Raw genomic sequence first — 22650 nt, 5'->3', positions numbered from 1 at the left:
ATAAGCATTTTCTCTCGAAAAAGTAATTATTTTTAGAAATCCAATTTTTTTTTCAACTGATATTTTTGAACATACATTAAACTAAGTATTAATTAAGTTTAAAAAGAACAAAATACTTTAATAAATATATGTAAGCCTAAAATTCTAATTCATTCCATAATACTTTTATTTAATAATGTCAGACCTCTCCAGAAATACAACGATATGGATTTGATAAAACTACATCACGTCTCTGTTTTTAAGCTCATTTGTGAAATAAGCAGTTCGATTTCGTTTACCATTTTTCTCTTCCACCATATAAGATCGACCGAAGATGACCCGGCATCATGCCCTCCGGCGCGAGCAACATTCTTTTCAGCAACTGGTTTGGCCGCTTTCCATCGAGAATTTTTATTGGTTGAAAGGTATATTTTTCACTCTACTTTTTCCACAAGATCAACTATTGCATCCCCCCCCAACAATTTCTTTACTCTTCTTTATTTGATTACATACTTCAAGCTTCAAGGCAAATGGTAGTTGAGGTAATAATTGCACACCAAATGATTTTGCAGGTTGCCGATGCAGACGATTTTTTTTTCCAGATGAAATTCCATGGAATTGGTTGAGTGAATTGCTATGAGTGAAGCGCAAGGTAGCAAGAGGGAAGGTGTAGAAGATTTACAGAGAGGGGGTAGCTTGCACAGAAAGGAATGTTGGAATGGACAAGAGGGGGGAAGGAAAGAAATAGCCAGCTACTGAAATTCTTGAGATTTCTTTTTTATTCTATCAGTCCTTTTATCATGAAATAGAAAACGATTTTTATAGCTGTAGTAGCTGAGATTTGAAAATCTCCTACATTACAGACGCAATACAAAAAGTCCAAATTAATTCCATCTAAGCGAATTGATTGAATATGCATATTTTTGGAAATCAATAGAAATATTTTACCCGATAAATTAGGCAAATTATAGTAAGCATATAATTTTAACAAAATAATGTTTTTTTAACAAAAGTATTTCTTAAAAATTGGTTTATTTGAAAGCATAAGTTATTAAGTATAATCGCAATTTGATGTACGCAATTTGCATGGTATATTGATGCATACATTTATGCAACTAAATAGGCATACATTAAACAAATTTTTGTATCTTTTTTGTGACATGTTAAATTTCCTTACTTCCATTTTCATGTTTGTTCTTTTTTCCATAATAAAAACTTAAGAAAAAAAAAGGTCATAAATAACTTAACCAATTTTTAATGTACATATTATAGATAATACAAAATATTACCTTAAAAAATAGTTACTATTATAATACTTTAAAGGCTTTTAAAGATAATTATTTTTAAAAGGTTTATTGATTGCTTATTATATTTTTATTTTATAATTTAGCATTTGAGAAAGTATTTCATGAGCATGTATAATTCAGTCACTGAATATACCATCTGCATAATATATATAGTTGCCTCAATGATAATTAAAAAAATATTTACTAGTTTACTCATACTATTAATACTAAATAATTAAAACAAAAATAAATAAGAGAGTGCGGAAATAATTTAGCGACACGAAGCGCTGTAAAACAGTATCCCTTGCAATGTGACACTGATTGGGGAAAAAACTATTATCAGGCTGATTGGGTTCTTCTTTAGTTGGATCAGCAGATATGGGTGAATAAATGTGTGCTGAATATTATCAGTTTCAAACTATGTTTTAGAACTAAACTAGACAGTGGGTGTTCGAAGATGACCTCATTGTTCGACTTCGAATAATTGTTTAACCTGCCGTTACGGTTTACAAAACGTAGGAGAAAACATCTTGGAATTTAAAATGAAAAAATAAATACACTTAACATAGTTTCCAGCCGTTGAGTAAGAGGTATGAAATGCATTCAGACTGTTTATTTACTTTCCGATCCACTGAATTAAGCGTGCATTCAATCTTATTCATTTTATTTATTTATTTTTTAAAAATGTTTTTTTTATTAAGTATATTTTAGTAGAAAAATTATTTAGAATTTATGTGAGCTTTTTTTAAAACATATTTTATCTATGCAATAGAAAATCTTTATTTTGTATTAGCATTTTATTGAATGCGACTAATTTTTTTTTCTCCCGTTCGAGCACTAATGCATCTCTTCACAGAAGCGTCTTTTATTTCAATAACTGTTTCAGGACAGTATTTATCTATATTAAATGGATAATAAAATTTTAATGCCCTTTTTAAATGTAAGTAGTATTAAAAAAAGAAAATAATCCTTGATCATGTGGTTGGATTTAAATGTAACACCGAAAAATGTAATGCAGTTGATTCTTTACTTAGTTTTATGCATTACTATGAATGTCTGGATAAAATGCCCATGGAGATAATATACTGATTTTACATGGATAAAATTCTAGAAGAAAGACCACTGGTTCTTAGTAATAATGAATTAATACATACCATCACTCTGTATTCCTTCACTGCTGAAATCATGATGGCTACTTTCTGGTGATGCAACAGAACTGCTACTGTCAGGAATTGCAACCATGGTGCCACCCCTGGAACCAGCCGGGGGTGACATGCGAAGTTGTTGCTGGTGATAAGGTGACCATTGATCAAGGATGCTCATGTCCAGCATGCTGTCCTCTGGTCGAAATGATAGCAGGGATTGTTGTTGGCGTGGAGGATTTGGAGGTTGGCATGTAAGGCTAGATGCTGAAAAGGCAAAATCGATTTAAATTTACACAGTTTAAACTTAAATTTGTGTGTAATCACACAGTTATTACATTTTTAAGTACTAGATACTGTATGATTTTTTTCCCGATTTTTCGTTTGTGTTAAACTCAATCCCACTATAATTTAATCTAGTGAAATTATGTTCAGGGTACTTTGATTGCATGAGATACTGTTTCAGGGTACTTTGATTGCATGAGATACTGTTTCAGGATATTTTGTTTACATGATATTCTGTTTCACTGTAATTTGTCTTTGTCTACGGTATCTTTTTTAAAACTTTTAATAATGTTTTTTGTATATACGACTGACTATTAGTTATTTAAAAAGAGACAACAAAGCAGGAGTTCGCTGCACAAAGTAAAATAACAAAGTTGGAAAATACCAAGACTGATGCAAAAATAATAAAGTTGGCAAGAAACAAAATGATAACGAAGGTACCCAAAAACTTCGGGACCGTGAAACTTGTATTTATCCGCAACAATCCTAATCCCCTGTATTTATCCTAAATAATTCGATTGAGAAGTAAATAATCCAGAAAAATATAATTTAGCAGCGTATTGATTATCTATTTAAAGAAGAATACAAATTATGTGCTTTATTTAAGTTGATAACAATATGAATATTAAGATTTCAACAATTACAATAATTCTGACTTAATAAATACCCTTTTCACCATTTTACTTCTAAAAATATATATTTCTTAGAATAATTTCCAACAGTAACAGTTAAGAATTTCTTCTGTTTGTAGGGCGTGGTTGAAGGCAAGTAGCAGTCACGAGTAATACAGAGAGGTCATTGGCCAGCGGGTGTTAATAATGATGACTTCATCTGTTTAAAACGCCACCCAGAAACTAAGAATTTAAATACGAAAGGAAAAGGTTTGTGGTTACGGGTTTTCCACAGAAAGAATTGAAAGCACAGAAGCGCTTGTTTAAAAATACTTTTTAAAGAATTAAATCCAAATTTAATTCAACGGATAAATTTCCTTACTCATAATTTAATGACTACCTACCCACGAACGAACTTATTCCAATGAATTAAACGATTGCTTTAATGAACATTGTGAAGGTCTGATTTCTTCATAGTCTATTTATTTACTTAGCCTTTTAACTTAAAATTGACTATTTAATTTAAGAAGTGGAAATATTTTTTTTTGCTCTATACGAACCTCAGAACTATATTTTATATTATGTATTATACAGTTAGATTAGGTAAACGGAAAATTTAGACACAAGGAAACTGAAAAAAATTCACATTTCTTAACACTAAAGTTATTTAGGAGTATCAAAAAATTATTCGTTAATTTACTATATAAATTTGAAATTAAACTTAATAAGGAATACCTTGACGCATATTTGAAATTTAGTTACGAATTATAATGCTATTTTCTTTTAAACAAAGATCAAGTATCTTAAAAAGATGCATTACTAGTACTGGAATAGATCTATTTTGCTAAACGGAAAATTAATACAACGTTTTTTTTCTTCAACAAAATGTTATTGAAAAATAAGTAAAGCTATATTTCAAAAACGCAGTGAATCGACGAATAAATTTATTTTACAATTACTTATAATACAATAGCAGACGATTTCATAAATTACTAAGAGTGCGTTGCCACCAAACTAAACAAAAGTAATATAAAACGGCGCCAACTTTCTTTTGCTTATTGTAATATTAAATAACATACTACACGATGATCCTTGAACTTTAAGTACATTAAGAAGTATTAAATAACTCTGGACAAGCGCTTCAACCCTTAACAAGCAACAAACGCCGCTTTGTAAGCTGTAAGCGACGCTTTCGTACTCTCGCAAATGATTCTATTCAATGGTCAAATGCAGAAAAAATTATCTTTGGCGACACAACATTATCTAGTTTCAAGTAGCGCTCATGTGACACAAAGCACTTATATGATATTAACATTCTTTGCTTTACTTATTCTGCAGATCAAAACATTTCCTTTGTTTCAACTGCTAGACAGTTTAGAAGAATGAAAATATTTATTCGTTAATTTAATTATGCTAGTCTTTTGAACTTTTTCCTATAAGCTGTAGTATTAAACGAGGTTTCACGTGGTGTAAAATGTCCACAAAATAAAGGATGGTATTATTGTCTAGATTTCATACAATTTTGATTGAAGAGCCACCCTGATGAGAGGTTCAATCTAACTATATTTTGCTTTTACACTAAGTAAGAGTTTAAATTGTTACAGAACTTTCTTTTTGTAGTATTCAATCGTGTGTAAAAGACACTCTGAGAAAAAAGTTCGGATAAAACTACCAGAATATAGTTAAAATCTACAGTGTTTCTATGGGAACACTAAAAAGCTCGGTAGGGTTTACCGAAATGCTTTGGTGATGATTTTGGCAAAATTAATAATAAAATAGTTTTTTATAGTACGTAATATTTGGTAAATGTGGTGAAATTTGGTTATTTTTATTATGATACCTTAGCATTTAAGCTACTTATTCGGTTAAATTCACTTTTCGGTATTGTACCTTTTACTAAATGAGTGGCAACAAGGACTAAGATTTTGAAAACCAGAACTTCCAATAAACCGTTACCAAACGAGTGGTATAAGTACCGTTTATCTTTGTTTTTATTACCAGAATTCTATTTAACTAATCGATACAACTTAAAAGTAAATAAATAAAAATGGCGAACTTACCAGTTTTCCAGATGTCTAGTTGTGCGTATAGTATATCTCCACCATTTGGAATTTTTTGTCTGAAGTAATCTTCTGATAGAGCGCATAATCCCAAGCCATCCATATTGAAATATTGCAAAACCTCAGTGTTCATTCCATATTGGTTTAAAATCCATAATAACCAAGACTTTGCTTCATCTATTGTCCACAAAGTTGGATCTAAAAAAAATATTAATAAAATTGAATCACGTGGATTTTATAGATGTAAAAAGGTAGATTTTCACTGAATTATCAAGTACTAAGGAAAACAATCTTGATTTTAGCAAATAAAAAGCAAATCAAAATATTAAACTAGAGCATACTTTGACCGAAATTTACGTATAAAAACTGAACAACAAAGGAGCTAAGATGTAATTATAAAGGTGAAAGTCAAGAAGAAAATTTTGAGGCAATAAATTTAATACGTTCAGTTTTAAAGTGGGAAAAGTTACAAATATTTACTGTTTTCTGAAGGTTAAAACAATGCTAAGTCTTAAGAAAATAATTTACTTCATGTACTATTTAAAGCGAATATAATTAGAAAATCGCAGGTAAATTTTATATCATGAAGTAGGAATATTTATATAATAAATTAATAAATGATATTTAACAAATCAATTACTTTCACTAAAGGGTAAATTTCATGCATTAAGAATTGTCAAATTGATAGCTATAACGATAACTTAAAACTGTTATATCTTGAAAATATTTAATTACAAATCTTTTTAAGTTACATTTATGTTAGTAGATATTAGTATTGCCACATAAATCTAAAAAATTGCATTATAATAATTAATTCGTGTGAAACTAAAAGCAAAATTAGGGCTATCATTAACAGTTAAAATTGCAATTATTAGATAGTAAAACACCTTTTTTTAGCCACAATGAGAACTTTTATGCATAAACAGCTGCAGGAATTTCTTTGTATTCTCTCATTGTCAAATCATTGTTTTTTTCTTTTTTTCTTTTTCTGTGAGGTAAAGATGAGAGAACCGCAAAGGGAACTTAAACAGGAGATAAGCAACAGTAGTTTGGACGAATAACGCGGAGAAACACACCGGAAAAGCTAATATCTGTAAATCTGAACTTGTAGTAATTCGAATTAAAAAAAACATTTTCGCACGCGAAACGGGCATTGTCCGATTTCCTGTACACACACCACGCGAATTACTGGTTGACATTGCGATAAAAACAGTTAAGGGGAGTCTTTTTTTTTATTGTTATATTTGTGTGTGCAGCTGCAATTTTTAGAAGATATATTTTGATATGCACTGGATATATATTTGTTTTAAAGAACTTGTGAATGAAACGAAAACTAAATGGATTTTAAAATGAATTAAAAAATTTGTTAATGACATTATTCTTGTTCCTTACCTATTTGAACCAAAGAAAAAAATTTAGTGTGTCCCTGATTTTAACAACTGAACTGTTTCTGTCAATGGGATATATTGAACAGCTGTTTCAATTTTTTTATGTTAATTGATAACTTTTAAAATGACGTGGTAAAAACATTTGAGCGAACACACTTGGTTTCAATATTCACCACGTTATCTTTTTTCCCAATTCCTAGCATTAAGTTATCATGACAATAGTCACAGTAATTACCTTTGTTCGAAGTATGAATCACCACTGAATCCTCACATCTTAACAAAAACAACCACCTATCAGTTATAAAAAAATACGCACCCTAAGAAAAAAGTGATTTGTTGAATGTATATATTAATGACACCGGAGTCAGAGGCGGCTATACTGTGCCAACATCACGCATTCCAATGTAACGGAATTTAACGATGTCATAAATTAAGTCAAATAAAATTAATGATCACTAAGGTACTCGCAATTCATCTGAAGTTGTAATTACCCTTACACATAACAGATCAAAATAAGAAAGGCTAGATTAGATTTTAGCTTTAGGTGAATACGCTTCTACTTCTATAATTAATAATTCATCACTTTTAAACAATCTTTATAGAAATTTTATTCGCAAAACGTTGATAAAAAAAAATTTTTTTTTCGTGAATTTTTCATACACTTTTTCATTATTATTATATTTCATATATTAATTATGATATTAGATTTTACGAACTCTTTATATCTAAGATAATGAGTTAAATAGAATTAAAATATATCTAAAAAAGTCAACAAAACAACTGCATTGCTACTATGTTTTCTTAAAAAAATAAATAAAAAATTTATTTTGCATGTTGAAAGGAACAATATATAAGATTGGAAACGGAACTCTACTTTCAATTCTTCATCAACGGAAGTCCGCTTTAATATTTTTCAGCTCCTGTTCTGGACAAGGTTAAGTTGTTTTCACATAGATAACGGGATACAGATAAAAGCAATTATTGATGATAAATTCAGGAAAATAACTTTTGCTCCCTAAATATACAATCAATTTTTAAAACCGATCAACCAAAATGGAATTTTTAATACGAGGCTTCTCATTTTTGACACTTATCCTTCATCATGCGTGGAACAAAAATAAATATGGTTGCAAACCACACATTTCCGTTTAATTTCGTGGTAAAAATATGGGCGGTGATTATGTCCCTCAAATACAGCTGTCTTATTTTTTGGTTTAAAAAGTTGGTTAATAATGCTGTCGTGATTAAAGCTGATCTCAGTCATGGTTTTCTGCACATCTACTTGGCTGATTTTGCGGGGAGGTTTCTTAGGGTAAAATCTGTGCACTGTGGCATTTTCAAAAACTTGATTTTCTTTTTAGATTTTTTTCCCGCACGATTCCGAAAGTTTGCTCATTTTAAAACAATTTCCAAAAAGTGTAATTTTAAATTCAGAATACATTGAGAGACGATAAAGCGTAATTGTCATCGACTCGCATAACTGACAATGTTAAATAGCGTTTTCTTAAGTCAATGCTTTTAAAGTTTAATTTGCAACGACGCGCTTGACAGACAGTCTCAATTAGGGTTTTCTCCTGTCTATACTTTGAAGTAAAATTTGCATCAATACAAATTGATAATAACTTTAAATAACGTTTTTTTAAAAATTTTTTTTTTATTATATTTATTTCAACTGCAAGTCTACACCAGTCTTTATATCATAACTTAGTTTAATTTGTTAAATATTTAAAAACAATTATAAAGTAATACTAAATTCAATATATGCGCCTGTAGTCTCTGTTACATTTAGAATTTTTTTTAAATTTATTCCACTGTTTTTGATTAACAGCGTGATAAATCCTGCTTTTAAGATATTTCTTTTTAAGTATTAGAATATATTTTGTCGTATTAGTTTTAATGTTCAACAGAAAACAAACCAATAATATATGTGCTAGAAATTTGAAAGTAAATAAAATTCCATATTCCCAATCCATATAAAAACCCATATTATATTCTTTTGAAAGTAAATAAAATCCATATTCTTGGAATTTCTTTTATTAACTATTTGAGACGAACAACATACACGTAAATAATAAAAAATAGCATAAATTAACTATGAAAATTAATTCTAAAATAATAATTGAAATCTTAACTTATTTATCACATAATTCCTTAAAAAAACTCATTCTCCATTACATCTTTGTTACTTTAAATTTATAAATAATTTCAGAAAAAAAAGCGCTTAGTTATTAAAAAGAATATCATGTTTTGAAATATTTTTTGAATTGATAGTTAAAATTCTAATTAACTCATGCAACAGATAACGAATCACTAAATAAAAAAAATTATTTCTGACCAAAGATCAATATTAAAAAAGTTAAAGCTAAATGTAGAGACATTATTTGGTGGCAAGTTTCGAATAAACTTGTAAAAGCTAACTTAAATTGAGCTTGACAGCACATTGTGAAGGAACACATTGTGCACATTGAAGAAAATTGTGAATGTATTTAAGCCTAAAATGTTTATGATCGGATTTAGAACTAACTAATTGGGCAGTGAACAATTTAAATAAAATTCTGAATCATGATTCAGTTTCGAAGTAAATTTAATTAAATATAGCTTTCGAATAGCTTTCACAAAGGTCATTATATAAAATTTTACAGAATTTGAAATTCTTTAGATTTTTTTTCAATTAACTATAAAATAAAATGTTTACACTAAGGCGTAATGTGCGTTAATAAATACTTTAGTTTACAAAATATTTATCTAAATATCGTTTGGTTTTTCACTATCCCGCCATTTTCATTAAGAGTCTTTAATGACGAAATAGCGTGTCAATAAACAATAACACGTCACGCCAATTTATGAGGATTTTCCTCCTCTTCTTTTTCATAGATGCAAGGAAATAAAATTAAGAAAGGAAGTTAAAAAAAAAAAAAATGCTTTCACGGTTTTAGAATTTAGGTCGGACAATACTTGCGTCACTTGAATTTCCTCGGAAGAAAGAAATACTTGGAATACAATTTAAGAAAAACAGCATAGCCTCATTACAATATAGGTGCAAAAGAAATATTATAATATTATTGTTTTCGACTTTCTTCCATAGATTTCAGTCCTCTATTGTATTTTGAAATATAGAGTGTAATTGCAGATTTTAGGAAGTTGGAATTTTTTTATAGGTAAAACCAGTTAAGAGATTTGGTGTATTCTAGAAAAAAGAACATGTTTGCGACCTCGAACTGCAGCGAGAAATTCAATTTACATCCCACAGTAAGAGCAAAATATATAATTTAAAACAAATTAAGTTCGATAGAAGTAATATGTTATCAGGAGTTTAAAAAAATACAAGTACACGATTGCTTTTGAAGTTGTATTTTGTAATTAGAATTTAGCACAAGAACTCCGGTATAGATATTCAAAACCTGTTTTCGTCAATGAAGACTAATAGTTTCAAATCTACCTGTATTGTCTCGAATAAATAATATGAATAAAAATAGATTGGAAAGAAATGTATTTCCAGTTACACGAAAAACAACATCAAAATAAATTAAATGAATTTTAAAAAGATCACTTAAACACAGCTTTGAATTTTCCAATTTAAATTGTAATACCTTTTCAGTTTCCTCTTTGCTAAATTATAAATATTCTATTTGTAAAATTGTAAGCAGTCATAAAATGGCAAAGCGTAATTATACCCTACGAAGTAACCGGAACAAAACTTTTGTTGTATTCAGTTTTTATTTATGATAAATATTTATGTTGCTATTTTAAATGATTATTTTATTTGAGATAAATCCTTGCATCAAATCGTAACATAAAATTCCTGCTTGTCTGCTGTATCAATGAATACACAACAAAATCGAACCTTTAAAATTGCAATAAATATTATTGTAAATTAATTTTTATTAGACAAGTTTCGCTGTAATTTGCCTTAACAGCGTAAGTAAAAAGGTTCGTGGTAAGAAACCAGCAGCAGTCAGTCCAACCAATTAATCGCAAAGTTTACGGAAAAGAACATTTTTAACCTTTACGGTTTTGAAACCTTTCACAACTAGCATATTTAAAAAACTATGAATACAAAACTATACGGTTTTTTAACAATTTACAACTATCATGGTTTCAAAAACCATAAAACAGAAATTTAACGGGATCGTCGAGATATAGCAGCTTTACAGTGCTGATATCTATGCGTAAATGAGAATATCGTATTCTAACAGTCTACAGTTACAAATTGGAAAGTGCAGGAAGCTGGAAACTCTTCACGTGTTGAAGGGAATAGGGGAAATGTTGAAATGTCAAAGCTGGGATTCAAACCCCCGTTCTGTTAATCATAAGAATGACAGATTAGCCCTCTTGGCTATATGTACTCATCTGCAAGGAACTAAGTGGCTTCGTTAGGTGGGTCTTGTTGGTGTGATAAAGTTCTGATTGTTTAATTGTATTAGGTGAAAGCAGTTAATAAACGGTTTTTCTCACAGTTAACATAGTGGATTTAATCTTATTTATGATTATTTGGCTGTTTTGTTTGACTATAGTAAAATAACAAATTGTTTTTTTAAAACTATTTTTCAAAGCATTTTTAACAGTGCATAGTTACACAAAAAAAGTAGTATCCTTTATTCACATAGCTAAGCCAATAGACATGATACATGAACTTGTTTCTTTCTTTTGGTGATTTTTCATCCAGAAAAATAAATTTTTTTATTATGAAAAAATAAATAAATAAAAATAAATGAGTTGGATTCTGGATCCAAACAACTTACACAATCTGAAATCCAATGATACGTTCAATTAAAAAGATGTCCTGTATCTGATTAACCTTCAGAATATTTTGTTAAAAGGTGCGATTCATTATGAGTTACATGCAAATATAATTCTTCTTCCTTTTTATCATTTTTTTGTCGAGCACCCAACGTTTATTTTTCACTTTATCTTCCTTTCGCGAACAATAAAGCTTTTGAGAAATGTCATGTTTGACCTACTAATAGAATTCGCGAAGACATTGCCATCAGCAAGAAAGTCAACTCGGCCGTAACAGAAAAAGAAAATGGCGCAATGAGATAGAATTCTATTGAACTGCAAATGGAAACCTGCGGTGTAGCCTATTGACAGCAACACGTCAAGCGTTACTTCAAAATCAAATTTATAAAACGGGAACTATATTCTTTCTCCGACTCTTTGTTAATCCGATTGGTAATTTATTGGGCAGTGGGCTATTAAGACTGGGACAAGCCCACTGATTTAACAGAAAGCTATGGCGAATTTCGTGGGTTGAAATTCCGATTTATTTCCATTTTTTATTGTATTAGGTGATTCGACCCATTTCTGGAAGGTAGAGGAAGGAAAGATTTCTTTTTTATATGATGTCGTGAGTGGGGAGAACAGTTTATGGTGTATTTTCCCACCTTTGGTGTAATCGGGTTACGATTTGCGTCACTACTGATATGAGATGTGATGCTTCGAATGGGTGTGGGGGGGGGGATGACTACTAAAATGTAGAAAGTGGATCGTAAAAAATGAGGAGAAGATGGTATAATTTCCCACCATTTTTTTTTTAAACGTACTTTAATTTTTAAAATATTATAAAAATTTAACTCTAAACCAACCATGTCAGGTAAACTCAATTTTTAACAATCTTCTCTTTGGAATATCCAAAATGCGGTTGAACATTTTAACAGTATCTTTTTAATAATAAAATATCATTTTAACCGTTCTTAATTTTTTTCGGTGATGGAACCCTAACTTAGCTTCTTTAGGCGGAACGCCGCATTTATAAATTAAGTTCATTTAGCAAATGCAAATATACTAACCGAAAAAAAGTTAACAATTTTTTAAGAACAATATTTAAGGAAGCGAATGATTTTTATTATTGTTTAATCAATTAAAAATTTAAGTTTTTATTCCAGTGGAATTCTAATAGTCTTAAACTAATAATTCGGCATAGTCTGAAAATAATAAAATTTAGCTGAATCATGATTTCCGAAAAAAACTATTTATTAATGTTGAAGCAATTATTACATGTTTAATATTGAATTGCTTCTTTATTTATCTTTCATTGAAATTGTTTATTTATCTTTTAATAATTTATCTTATCTATCTATTAATAATTTATCTTTTACTGTTGATGAATTTTTTTTATTAAAAGACATTCTTGGAATATTGGATTTTTTTTTAAAAAAATCATGCTGTTTATTTTTTTATCTCAAATGACTTAAATAATTTCAAAGAAAGTAACGGAAATATTAACTAAATTTTGGATTATTAGTTGAATATTAAAACTAATAAATGTTTAAAAAATCATTACTGTTTAAAAAATGTCCTTACTGTCGGAACCCCAACGATCCTTTCACGGAACCCTAGGGTTCTGCAGAACACCATTTGGGAGCCACTGACATAGATAATAAATTATTATATAAGTCAGAAATATCCTATGAGTATTTAAAATAAATGTAGCGATTCTTTTAGCACTTATAAAAATTACGTCAAATCATATCAATATTTTAGTAAGTCCGAAAAAATTGCCGATAAAAATATTTCTTGAGCACGTGATTGGTAGTATAATACCTCATTCTGTATATTAAACAGTTTATATATTTCTAAAGCTTAAACAAGAAATAAACAAAATTAATTATGATAAATTAATTGAGTTGAAAAATTTTAAACGTGTTTCGTGCCTAAGACCATTATTACTAGTAAGACAAATCTATTAATTTAGGGTCATCTAATCTGAGTTAGAATTATAAATTCGCTCACTACAAAGTTCTTCTTCCAAGTGGCCCGTTTAAAAAAAGAAAATTATCTTTATTTTATTTCTCCCTCTTATTAATTAGTTAAGTATATTCTCAAGCACACTACTGTATGTATTCCTAAACTTATAATACTGCTGGTTTTCACACATAAAATTAGGGAGTACAACAATACTTATTAGTGAAACTAAACAATATCTTTTAAAAACGAAAGAATAATCCATTAAATAGTAGATTACTTGAAACGATAATGGGTTGAGTTTAATCTTCTACTTAAAGCTAACTAAATATAGCAATTCTACTACATCTAACACTGATCCAAAGGTGCAAGCGATAATAAGCTTTATAGACCATAAATTAGTTCGAATCTATAATCTCATGAAAAGTAGTAATATTTCATAATACTTAAAAGCCTATTCTGGTGGTGAACTTATAATAGATCAGGTATTTAGCAATAAATAAATAAAAATAATGAACGTACCAGGACAGATACCAAGTATGCCGCAAGCAACACGAATATCCTTTGCTGCTTGTTCCATTGCCATGTTTCTCAATTGTTCCATTTTATCGTCTTCATCTTCGTGCTTGACATTCATGTCTGGACTCATGGGTCCCATATGTAATCCAGGACACTGGTAATCAATTTCTTCAGCCTCCTGTTTAATCTGGACATAGGGAGGTGGACCTACATAGCCTTTACCTGGTGGACTGTCGTATAGAGTTGGGCTTTCAGCCGCTGAAGGCACTCCGGAAGGAGATGGAATGCTTACATGCACATTGCCATAAGCGGCCATCTTTTGTGGTTCCATAATAGAAGGTGCTGTGTACATTAAATTACTGTTACTTCTGAGCAGAGTAGAGGGATCACAGAGCCAGCTCTCAAAATCGGCCATTGTCCACCCTTCTAATTCGGACAGCGGACTTCCTGGATTGGGAACTAACTGGGGCCTCTGGAAAAATGAAGAAATACAATTGTAAAGAAAAAAATTTGTTATATCGCGGTAATTAGTATTAATATAAAATAAATGCAAGATAGACGTGGCATACAGAAGTTTTAGTTTTTTTTTTTTATAATTTATGGATTGATGTAGCAACACAGATGAAATAAAAAAGTATGAGTATTACACTGTAGAATTTTCATGAATTAATAAATTGAAAGGAGCATACATAGAAGTTGCCTTAATAAACTATAAGACGGGAGTATAAATTGTTTCTTTAAAAACTTTTTCATTCGTGTAAAAATGACTTATACACATATGGAGAAGTAAATTTTTGAAATTTATAAAAATTATTTTAAAATTTAATATTTTATAAAAAATTACCTTTTTAACTGTTATTATATCCAACACGATGTTAATGAAATCAAAATAATTAGCTCTCCTAAACTTTAATTCTATTTCACTATAATTGAAGCAGGAATCTCAAAGTTATTTTTTTATCACAATTTAGCCATTAAGTTTTTTTTTTCAATAAAATAAAAAGGAAATTTTTTTTGACCGACAGCAGTGCATTTCGTAACAACTTTACTTTACGGTTTAGTTTAAAGTGATAAAAAAATTCTCACAACGAGGCCGAGTTTGGTATACCTGAAAACAGCGTTCTGTAATTCAGTATTATGAGATAACAGAGTTAACATAATGAGAAAAATGGCTATCAGCCTTAAAACGAAGAAACAGCTCAAACAAAGTAAAATAAGTCAAATTAGAAATTAAGTAAAAATTTTACTAATAAAAGTGACGGAGCATAAAACACATTTCTAACGTGATGTAGGCTATAATTTATTAAACAAATACATAAGTAGTTAGAAATCAATTACCATTGAACTTAAGAATAATATCGAACAGTATACTGCAAATTGCAACAATTAAATCAATGTGTTCTATGTCTGCAAATCAACTTAAGAATTAATGCATTTAAAATTCCACGATATCAATTATTCTGTAAAACTTAATCAAAATACTAAAGTGAATTTCAAATAATCCCAATTGGGAGTTACGAAGGCATTAATTTCAAAGTTTCCTCATAATCCGAAGAATGCAAGAGGCAACTGAAAAAATAAATGCAGTGCAAAAATCTTAAGCAACTAGTAATTTTCTACCATCTACTCTAACAAAGAACAACTTTCATCAAATTCTCTTAGAAAAAACATGATCCCCGGGAATTTCGAAAGCTACCTGCCCGCCAACTTTTTCTTTGTTTCTTATTTATTTATATTAAAGCAGAAGAAAATACCTTGACCCCGACGCCCTTCAGATGGGCCGAGCTTTGCCCGGGCTCAACTTCTGGCAGTTATTCTGCTTGGGCTCTTGTTGGCCCAGTAAGTTAAAACCGGCCCCATCATAACACCCTGGAATATACGCCTCTGGGGGTACAGTAAAATGGTAACTTCTCTGCTATAATTTTTTCGTCTCATCATTAAGTTCGAACTTGTTTTTTTTTCTTCAAGCATTAAGGGAAAAGGAATTTTGCAAAGATTGTGCAAGCTTCAATTACTTCTGGCAGAGATTGTTACAAATTTTAGCTTTGAAACTGAAATTGATTAGGATGTTTGGAAAAGAAGAGAAAAAACTTAGGAGACACTCTGCAAGAAATTTATTTAGAAAGCACTAATTCAGCGACAAAGGTAATAGGAAGTTGAAAGCATTTCGAAAACAAAGTCAGTCTCAAAATATTAGCTAATGGATTGAAAAAAAAATGCCTAGAAACATTGAATCATATTGCAAAAAAGAGGCATACAAGAATTATTGCACGAAATGATTTAAGACATAAATCCAGCAAAAACTAAGAATAATTTGCGGGAAAAAAACTTGATACCTTTCTTATTCACTGTTGTTTAGATGGGATGAAATTTAAACTTAAAAAGTAACTAGGATACTATATACAGATAACTATGCATACAGATAACTGTGATACAAAAAATTTTTGCCCATTATTCACAAAACCAATTTTAAATAAACCAATGAATTTTTGTCTAAATATTGGTCAATTCTGCCATTTGCGAATACCATATCTTCAAGCTTTAAATGCAGAATTACTCTATTGCAAGTAATTTTAAATGTCTACAAATCGCAATAATTCGCGAATACCAATTGCAATAAAAATGCAATCGCTTTAGTTCCTAGAATAATTTATCTTCCAAGAATCAGCTATTACAGGTAGTACAAAATGGTTGAACTATGACGTAAAATTTAAACATTTGCAACTACGTAACTAAATTTAAACCTTAAAGGACTAAAAATTACTTATGAAAAAAAAGAAAGAAAAAAAGAGCTTTAGCCACATTTCTTCAAACTTTCAACAAACTTCAAGATACATCCAAAAATCAGCATAGATTAACAAATTTGAAGTAAAAAATCTACTACTAAATTTTTTTTATGAAATAATCAACTGCTAGTAGTCAATTGACGTAACAAAAACAGTTAACATATATGATATAAATTTAATTAGCACATGAATTTTGAATAAAATTTTATCACTTTAGATCTATGACGAAAATCTGAACCTTAATTAGACTGTCTTTATAAAAAAAAAATATTTGAAACCAATTAGCGAAGCAGAAGATCAAATTACAAAATTTTAATAAATAAAGTTGAGGAAAACATATGAGTAAAAATGAAAAACTGAGCTACTAAAAAATAGATTGATTGATATAAATTTTTTTTTCTTTAACCACTGATGGGATATAAGTAATTACTGTCACAAGTTTTGCACAGATAAAACAAGAAATTTAAGAAAAGTGGATATAAATGCTTAAGATAAAAGACTTTAATTAGAACAAAGTAATTTCTGAATTTAATACTTACAAGGGAAAAATTATTTATGTAGCGTTATTTAAGCGTGCTAAATAAAATGAAAATAATAATAAATAAAATCGGAGCATTGCAGTGAAATCAGTTTAATAATAAAGAAAAGCGATATGATTGGACGAATATTTCTTAGAATAAAAAGTAGTAATAAAAATAACAGTTGGAAATATATAAAAGTTAAGCAATCTGACACAGACCACGAAATTTTTAAGATATTTGAAGCATAAAAAAAAGTTAAACCAAATATATACTAAGTTTAAATGCATCAATTGGTATTCTTTTAAGTTTAAATATAATCAATAGGTATTCTTTTCTGTCTAGACAATTTCGAAACAGTCTGAATTTTTATTGTCACAATCCAAGAATGTCTAAAAATTTATCTTAAAGAGTATACCTCTATATGCGTTCATATAAGTATTAAATAAATTAAACTTCAAATAATATGTTAGTAACGATATTTTTTTGAAATTTTTTTTTCTCATGAAAAATGAAAAGTGAAGTTAAATAAATTATGGGTTAAATTTTTTTTTCACCAAAAAAATGAATAGATTGATAGATTTATAGAGATTTAACCTTATAAAAATATTTTCTTTTATTATTTTATGCTAATTTAACTAAATAGTTTTATGCAAAATACTAAAAACTACCGTCGCTTTTATCATCCAACCCACGGTTTAAAAAAACAATATTTTTTTGGCACAAAATAGTAATTATAATTAACTAGACATTTAATAGTTAAAACATTAAGTGCTAATAGATAAGATGTTAATTTATTCTAACTATAGAGCTGCTGGAAAAAAAAGAAAAAAAAACACCAAAGCTTCCCTTTAAGAAGAAAAAAGAAACTTTACCCACAAACCAGCTCTTACTCAAAATAAAAAGACTGCAATTTCATATATCAAATAATTCGATTAAGGGGCAAATTTTCCAAAGTCCTTTTCTTACTTGCGATTTCGAACAAAAACTGAAAACTAAATGAATTTAATATCATTTTTATCAATAACGAATTAGCTTTTTCAATAAACATTAGCCTTAAAAATTTCTAGTTGAAATAAATAAAATTGTCAAGCAGAAACGTAGGCAGAATTTAAATAAAGTTAAATCACTTATCAAAGTTTTTCGATTTTTATATCGATTTAAATATGAAGAAAACAAGGATAAAATCTTAAATCTTATCAGGGTTAACAAACGAAGCAATATAAAGGTTAAAAAAAACAATGAGAAGGCGCAAGATTAATAACGAATAACATCAGATATTTGCGTTAAAATAAAAACATTTAAATCAGCGTATTATGCGTATATATATATATATATATAATTTAAAAATTTTCATCTCATTGGAAGACATTTATTTTATCAACTAAGAACACAATTGCGTCAATGCGCAGAATAAAATCAAAATAAAAAATTTAAATTAGCATATGATGTATACTTTTTAAAAATTTTAATCAAATAAGAATACGTAATCATTGACTGTTAAGCACACAAATGCTATTAAAATTGTTTTCAAATCCCTAATTGAAATATGTTAAACTGTAAGACAATTGAATAGAGATCACAGAAAAATTTTAAATCCTCAATCGATATAAAAATTATTCAAACTGAATTAAATAATACAGAAATATTTAACTGCTGTTCTCTTTGAGTGGGGATTCACTTAAATAATTATAATTATTAAAGTCATTAAATTTTGAAAAGAAATAAAAGTTTTCAATATTGGACGTATTTCAAAAATTTTTGTTAATCACTTACACAGTTAGATTATAGAAGATTAATGTAACTTATCATAGAAGCAAATATTAATAATGAAATTTACGAAATATAGTAAAAAACAAAGTAATGTAATAAAATAATAGTTGAAATGTAAAAATATAAACTGACAAGAGCGCACTAAGCAAACTCCATAGCGATAGCTCATCATAAAGTGTTATTATCATATTGCTGTTGCATGCAGTAAAGGACTCAAAGTTCGGTAAAATTTATCAGCATCAATTTGAACCTCACACAATTCATTCACTGATAAAAATATTGTCAAATGAATACTAAAATAAGCATCACAGATATATAAAATAATTTTTTTAATAATTACATAATTTTTATTTCTAAAAAAATTACTTTAAAAGTTATTGTTCTGAAACATTTTATAGAAAAAATATGATTAACAAATTTCAGTCAAGTTAATCAGTTTTTTTTTTGGGGGGGGGCAAATAAATTATTCTTAATTACCGTAAAATAGTTAATAATGCTTTAATTAACTGCTATCCAGAAAAAAACCAGAGAAAATATGGATTTAATGCTGTTATTAATTTCCTTTTCTTTAATAAAATTTTTTCAACTTTTAAGCAAATTATACAGTTTAAAAATGTTTACATCATTATTGTTTATTTCCAATGATTTAAATATTAATGTTATTATTTTACTTGTAAAGTAAGCAACGTTTTTAATTTTTCAATATTACATAAGCGAAAATTATTTAAATAAAATTTGTTTATCTAAATAAGCTTTAAAAACATTTGCAAAGTCAATACAGTTTACTTAAAAGCACGTAGCCTTTGTTTTCAAATAAAATACCCAGCAAATTAATTTTTATATCAATATTTACAGCAATGGCTTTTTTTTTACTGTTAACAAAAATCGGCATTGTTATTTAAAATATGCATTTATTGTTTTCTTTATGGAAAAGTAAATTTTATATTATAATAAAAAAAATATTTAGTTAGAAATAAATTATGTTTCACAAAATTTGTTTTCGCTGAATCGCAAATTCAGTTACCATAAAGTACAATAAATTTAATACGAGTTAAAAATTTGATAAGAAATACATATTAAGGAATGGCAACATTTTAAGATGTTACTGCGCATGTCCATTATCAACTTTTAAAAACAAAATAGAAAAGAAAAAAAGAAGTTGATGAGAAAAGAACTAGTCAATCCACATTCTTAATTCTACTTAAACGTAATTACAGAACGTTATTTTTTCAATAATAAATTAAAAGTTTCAAACTTAAAGAATATTTGTAATAGAAATCATGTTTTTAATACAAAAAACTAGCACTTCGAATAATTCTAAATAAATTATGATAATAATAAAAACTCAAAATGAACTTACAGTTTCAACTCGAATGGGAGCACACGTCTGCATGTTCCTCTGTCGCAGGCACTTTGATAACTGAAGTTCAAGACTACTAACTGGTAACACGACTTGGTCTGATTTTAGGCGTGACGTACGCGTGACGTCACGAGTCCCAGATGAGGGAATATTTGTTCTCTTATGATGTTTGGAGAAGTGAGAGTAGGGGGTGTGTTCTAGTGCTTCTTACAATACTTTGAACCATCCCTATGAGTTACACTATTGTATTGGAAGCATATGTTGGCAATAAAGGATGCAGACATGTGTTTTTGGTTATAGTAAACAAAAACATGATTGATAAGAAATTCAAGTCAGTTTGTTAGATTTGAATGGAAAATCTTATTTAAAGAAAAAAATGATTTTCGTAATCTTCAATGAATTGTAATTGTAAATTATTTAGGAAATTTAATAAAATCCTAACCTTAAAATACTTAAAACTAGTCAACCCCTTATGGCCACTGTAAAAATATAATCTAGAATTAAAAATAAAAAAATACATTTTTAAACTTTTTTTTATTTCATAAAAAGTATTTTGATAATTATTTTGATTTTTTATAAGTAATAAATTGTTCTGTGCAATTACATAATTAGCAAAGGAGTTTAAATGTCTGAATTAAATTCTAGTTTAATTCACAGCATATTAAATGTCTATGAAAAATGTGGTTTGTGACTATAAAATTTTAAGATGAGTCATTTTAAAATTTTTCTAATGATCATAATTATTTTAAAGTAAATATTTTAATTAATTATCTCCCACATGAAACATTAAAAAAATTAAAAGTAAAAATAGTGGTTTTCTAAGATTTAATGCTTAATACAAATGATAATCAAATATTTCTTCCAAAACCATTTACATATTGTCTCCATAATTTTGTAGAGGAATAAATGAAACGTGTAAATTTAGTTTACAGTTAATTAGTTTAGCGTTTCATGTTCATGCTTAATGTTCATATTAATAAATCAGAAGCTTTTTGAATTAAAAAATCACGTTACTGGTAAAATGTTTTAGCTACTATTTTTGTAAATTAATTTTCCAAATGATTAATCCTTGTATTTCAATTATGAAGGAAAGAGGAAACTGTTACTATAAAAAGGTTTGTTAAACACATACGACTGATAGGCTCATTGATCTGGTTATTGTTTTTAAAGCAAGTTAAGTATGCAGCACCAAAAAGCGTGAACAGATCTTTAAAAATTAATTCTGTTTGTATGGACGTATTCGAAAATAATTGCTTTTTTTCTTCCTTTTTCTATTTTATTAGCTTTGGTACGTATTAAAGAATATTTTTTTATATGCGTATAGTAATAACCGCAGATGAAATCTTTATGAACAAAAAAACAATGTGTCTAAAAATAGATCCACAGAGAATACTTTTTGCTATGCAAACTGAAAAAGAGAGGAAAAAAAAAAAACGTGATAAAGCACAAATGAAGGTTCAGAACTGGACGCACTGTAGTTTCGGTTCTATAAAAACACCTTCCAATTTTTAAAAAAATAACATTTTTCAAAATTAAACTCACTTATTATTTATTCAGAATTTATCTCGTGTCATTTTAAAGTATAAAAGTCTTAAAAAAGAAAAAAAACACATAAGAATCGTGGTTAAAAAGAAAAAGAAAAACAACGTTCTGTAAGCATTTGGAACATTTTGTTATATTTTAATATTTGAGATTTCACCGGAAAGAAAAAGTCTGTAAACGAAATATTGTTTTAAGCTACATTCTTGGAAATCGCATCTCGCTTTAACAAAATATTGTGAAATATTTTTACTAATTTAGAACATGGATTTTCAGTTTGTGGGATACAATACCTTATGAACTATAAAAGTTCAATGGAGTTCAAGGTTCAAGTATTTTTCCTGCCTTTTGCATCAATTTTGTATTATAGACTTTCATTTTATTAAGAGCGGGAATATGTTTTCATTCAAATATAAGAAAAAATCGACATTATATACCTATAAATTTGTACTTGTAACTAAAAAATGACGATTAGCTTTTAATTAAAAGTAAATCGATTTCTTAACACTTTGGAGAGCAAAAATATTTTAACAAAACTCTTAACCAATAATAATAATGAAAAAAATAGTTTTGTTATCATATACACGTCCAAAAATAATTAAAAACTGCTTTAGTTAACAGATGAAAATTAATATATTTTTAGTAGTTTACATTATTGTCAAACATAAATGAAACAATTTTTATCTCCCGGCCCTGAATTGATTCAAGTCGAATTTTCTA

At 28.3% G+C, this 22650-nt stretch overlaps 1 protein-coding gene across 1 annotated transcript in view; it reads right to left on the bottom strand.

Annotated features, from left to right (window-relative positions):
* LOC107451717 (SAM pointed domain-containing Ets transcription factor) overlaps nucleotides 1-20553 on the bottom strand; it is a 28445-nt gene extending 7892 nt beyond the window's left edge. The window contains exons 1-4 of the mRNA XM_016067906.3: nucleotides 20392-20553; nucleotides 13958-14426; nucleotides 5364-5561; nucleotides 2420-2674 (exon numbers count right to left, since the gene is read on the bottom strand). Coding sequence (XP_015923392.1) covers nucleotides 2420-2674; nucleotides 5364-5561; nucleotides 13958-14426; nucleotides 20392-20424 — 955 coding nt within the window. The 5' untranslated portion in view covers nucleotides 20425-20553. The remainder of the gene's footprint in view (nucleotides 1-2419; nucleotides 2675-5363; nucleotides 5562-13957; nucleotides 14427-20391) is intronic.
* Nucleotides 20554-22650: the final 2097 nt, after the last annotated feature.

Source organism: Parasteatoda tepidariorum, chromosome 8 (genome assembly GCF_043381705.1).
Source record: "Parasteatoda tepidariorum isolate YZ-2023 chromosome 8, CAS_Ptep_4.0, whole genome shotgun sequence".
Classification (NCBI taxonomy): domain Eukaryota; kingdom Metazoa; phylum Arthropoda; class Arachnida; order Araneae; family Theridiidae; genus Parasteatoda; species Parasteatoda tepidariorum.
The sequence above is the reverse complement of the archived record's forward strand: the minus strand, read 5'-3'. Positions and strand labels throughout refer to the sequence as shown.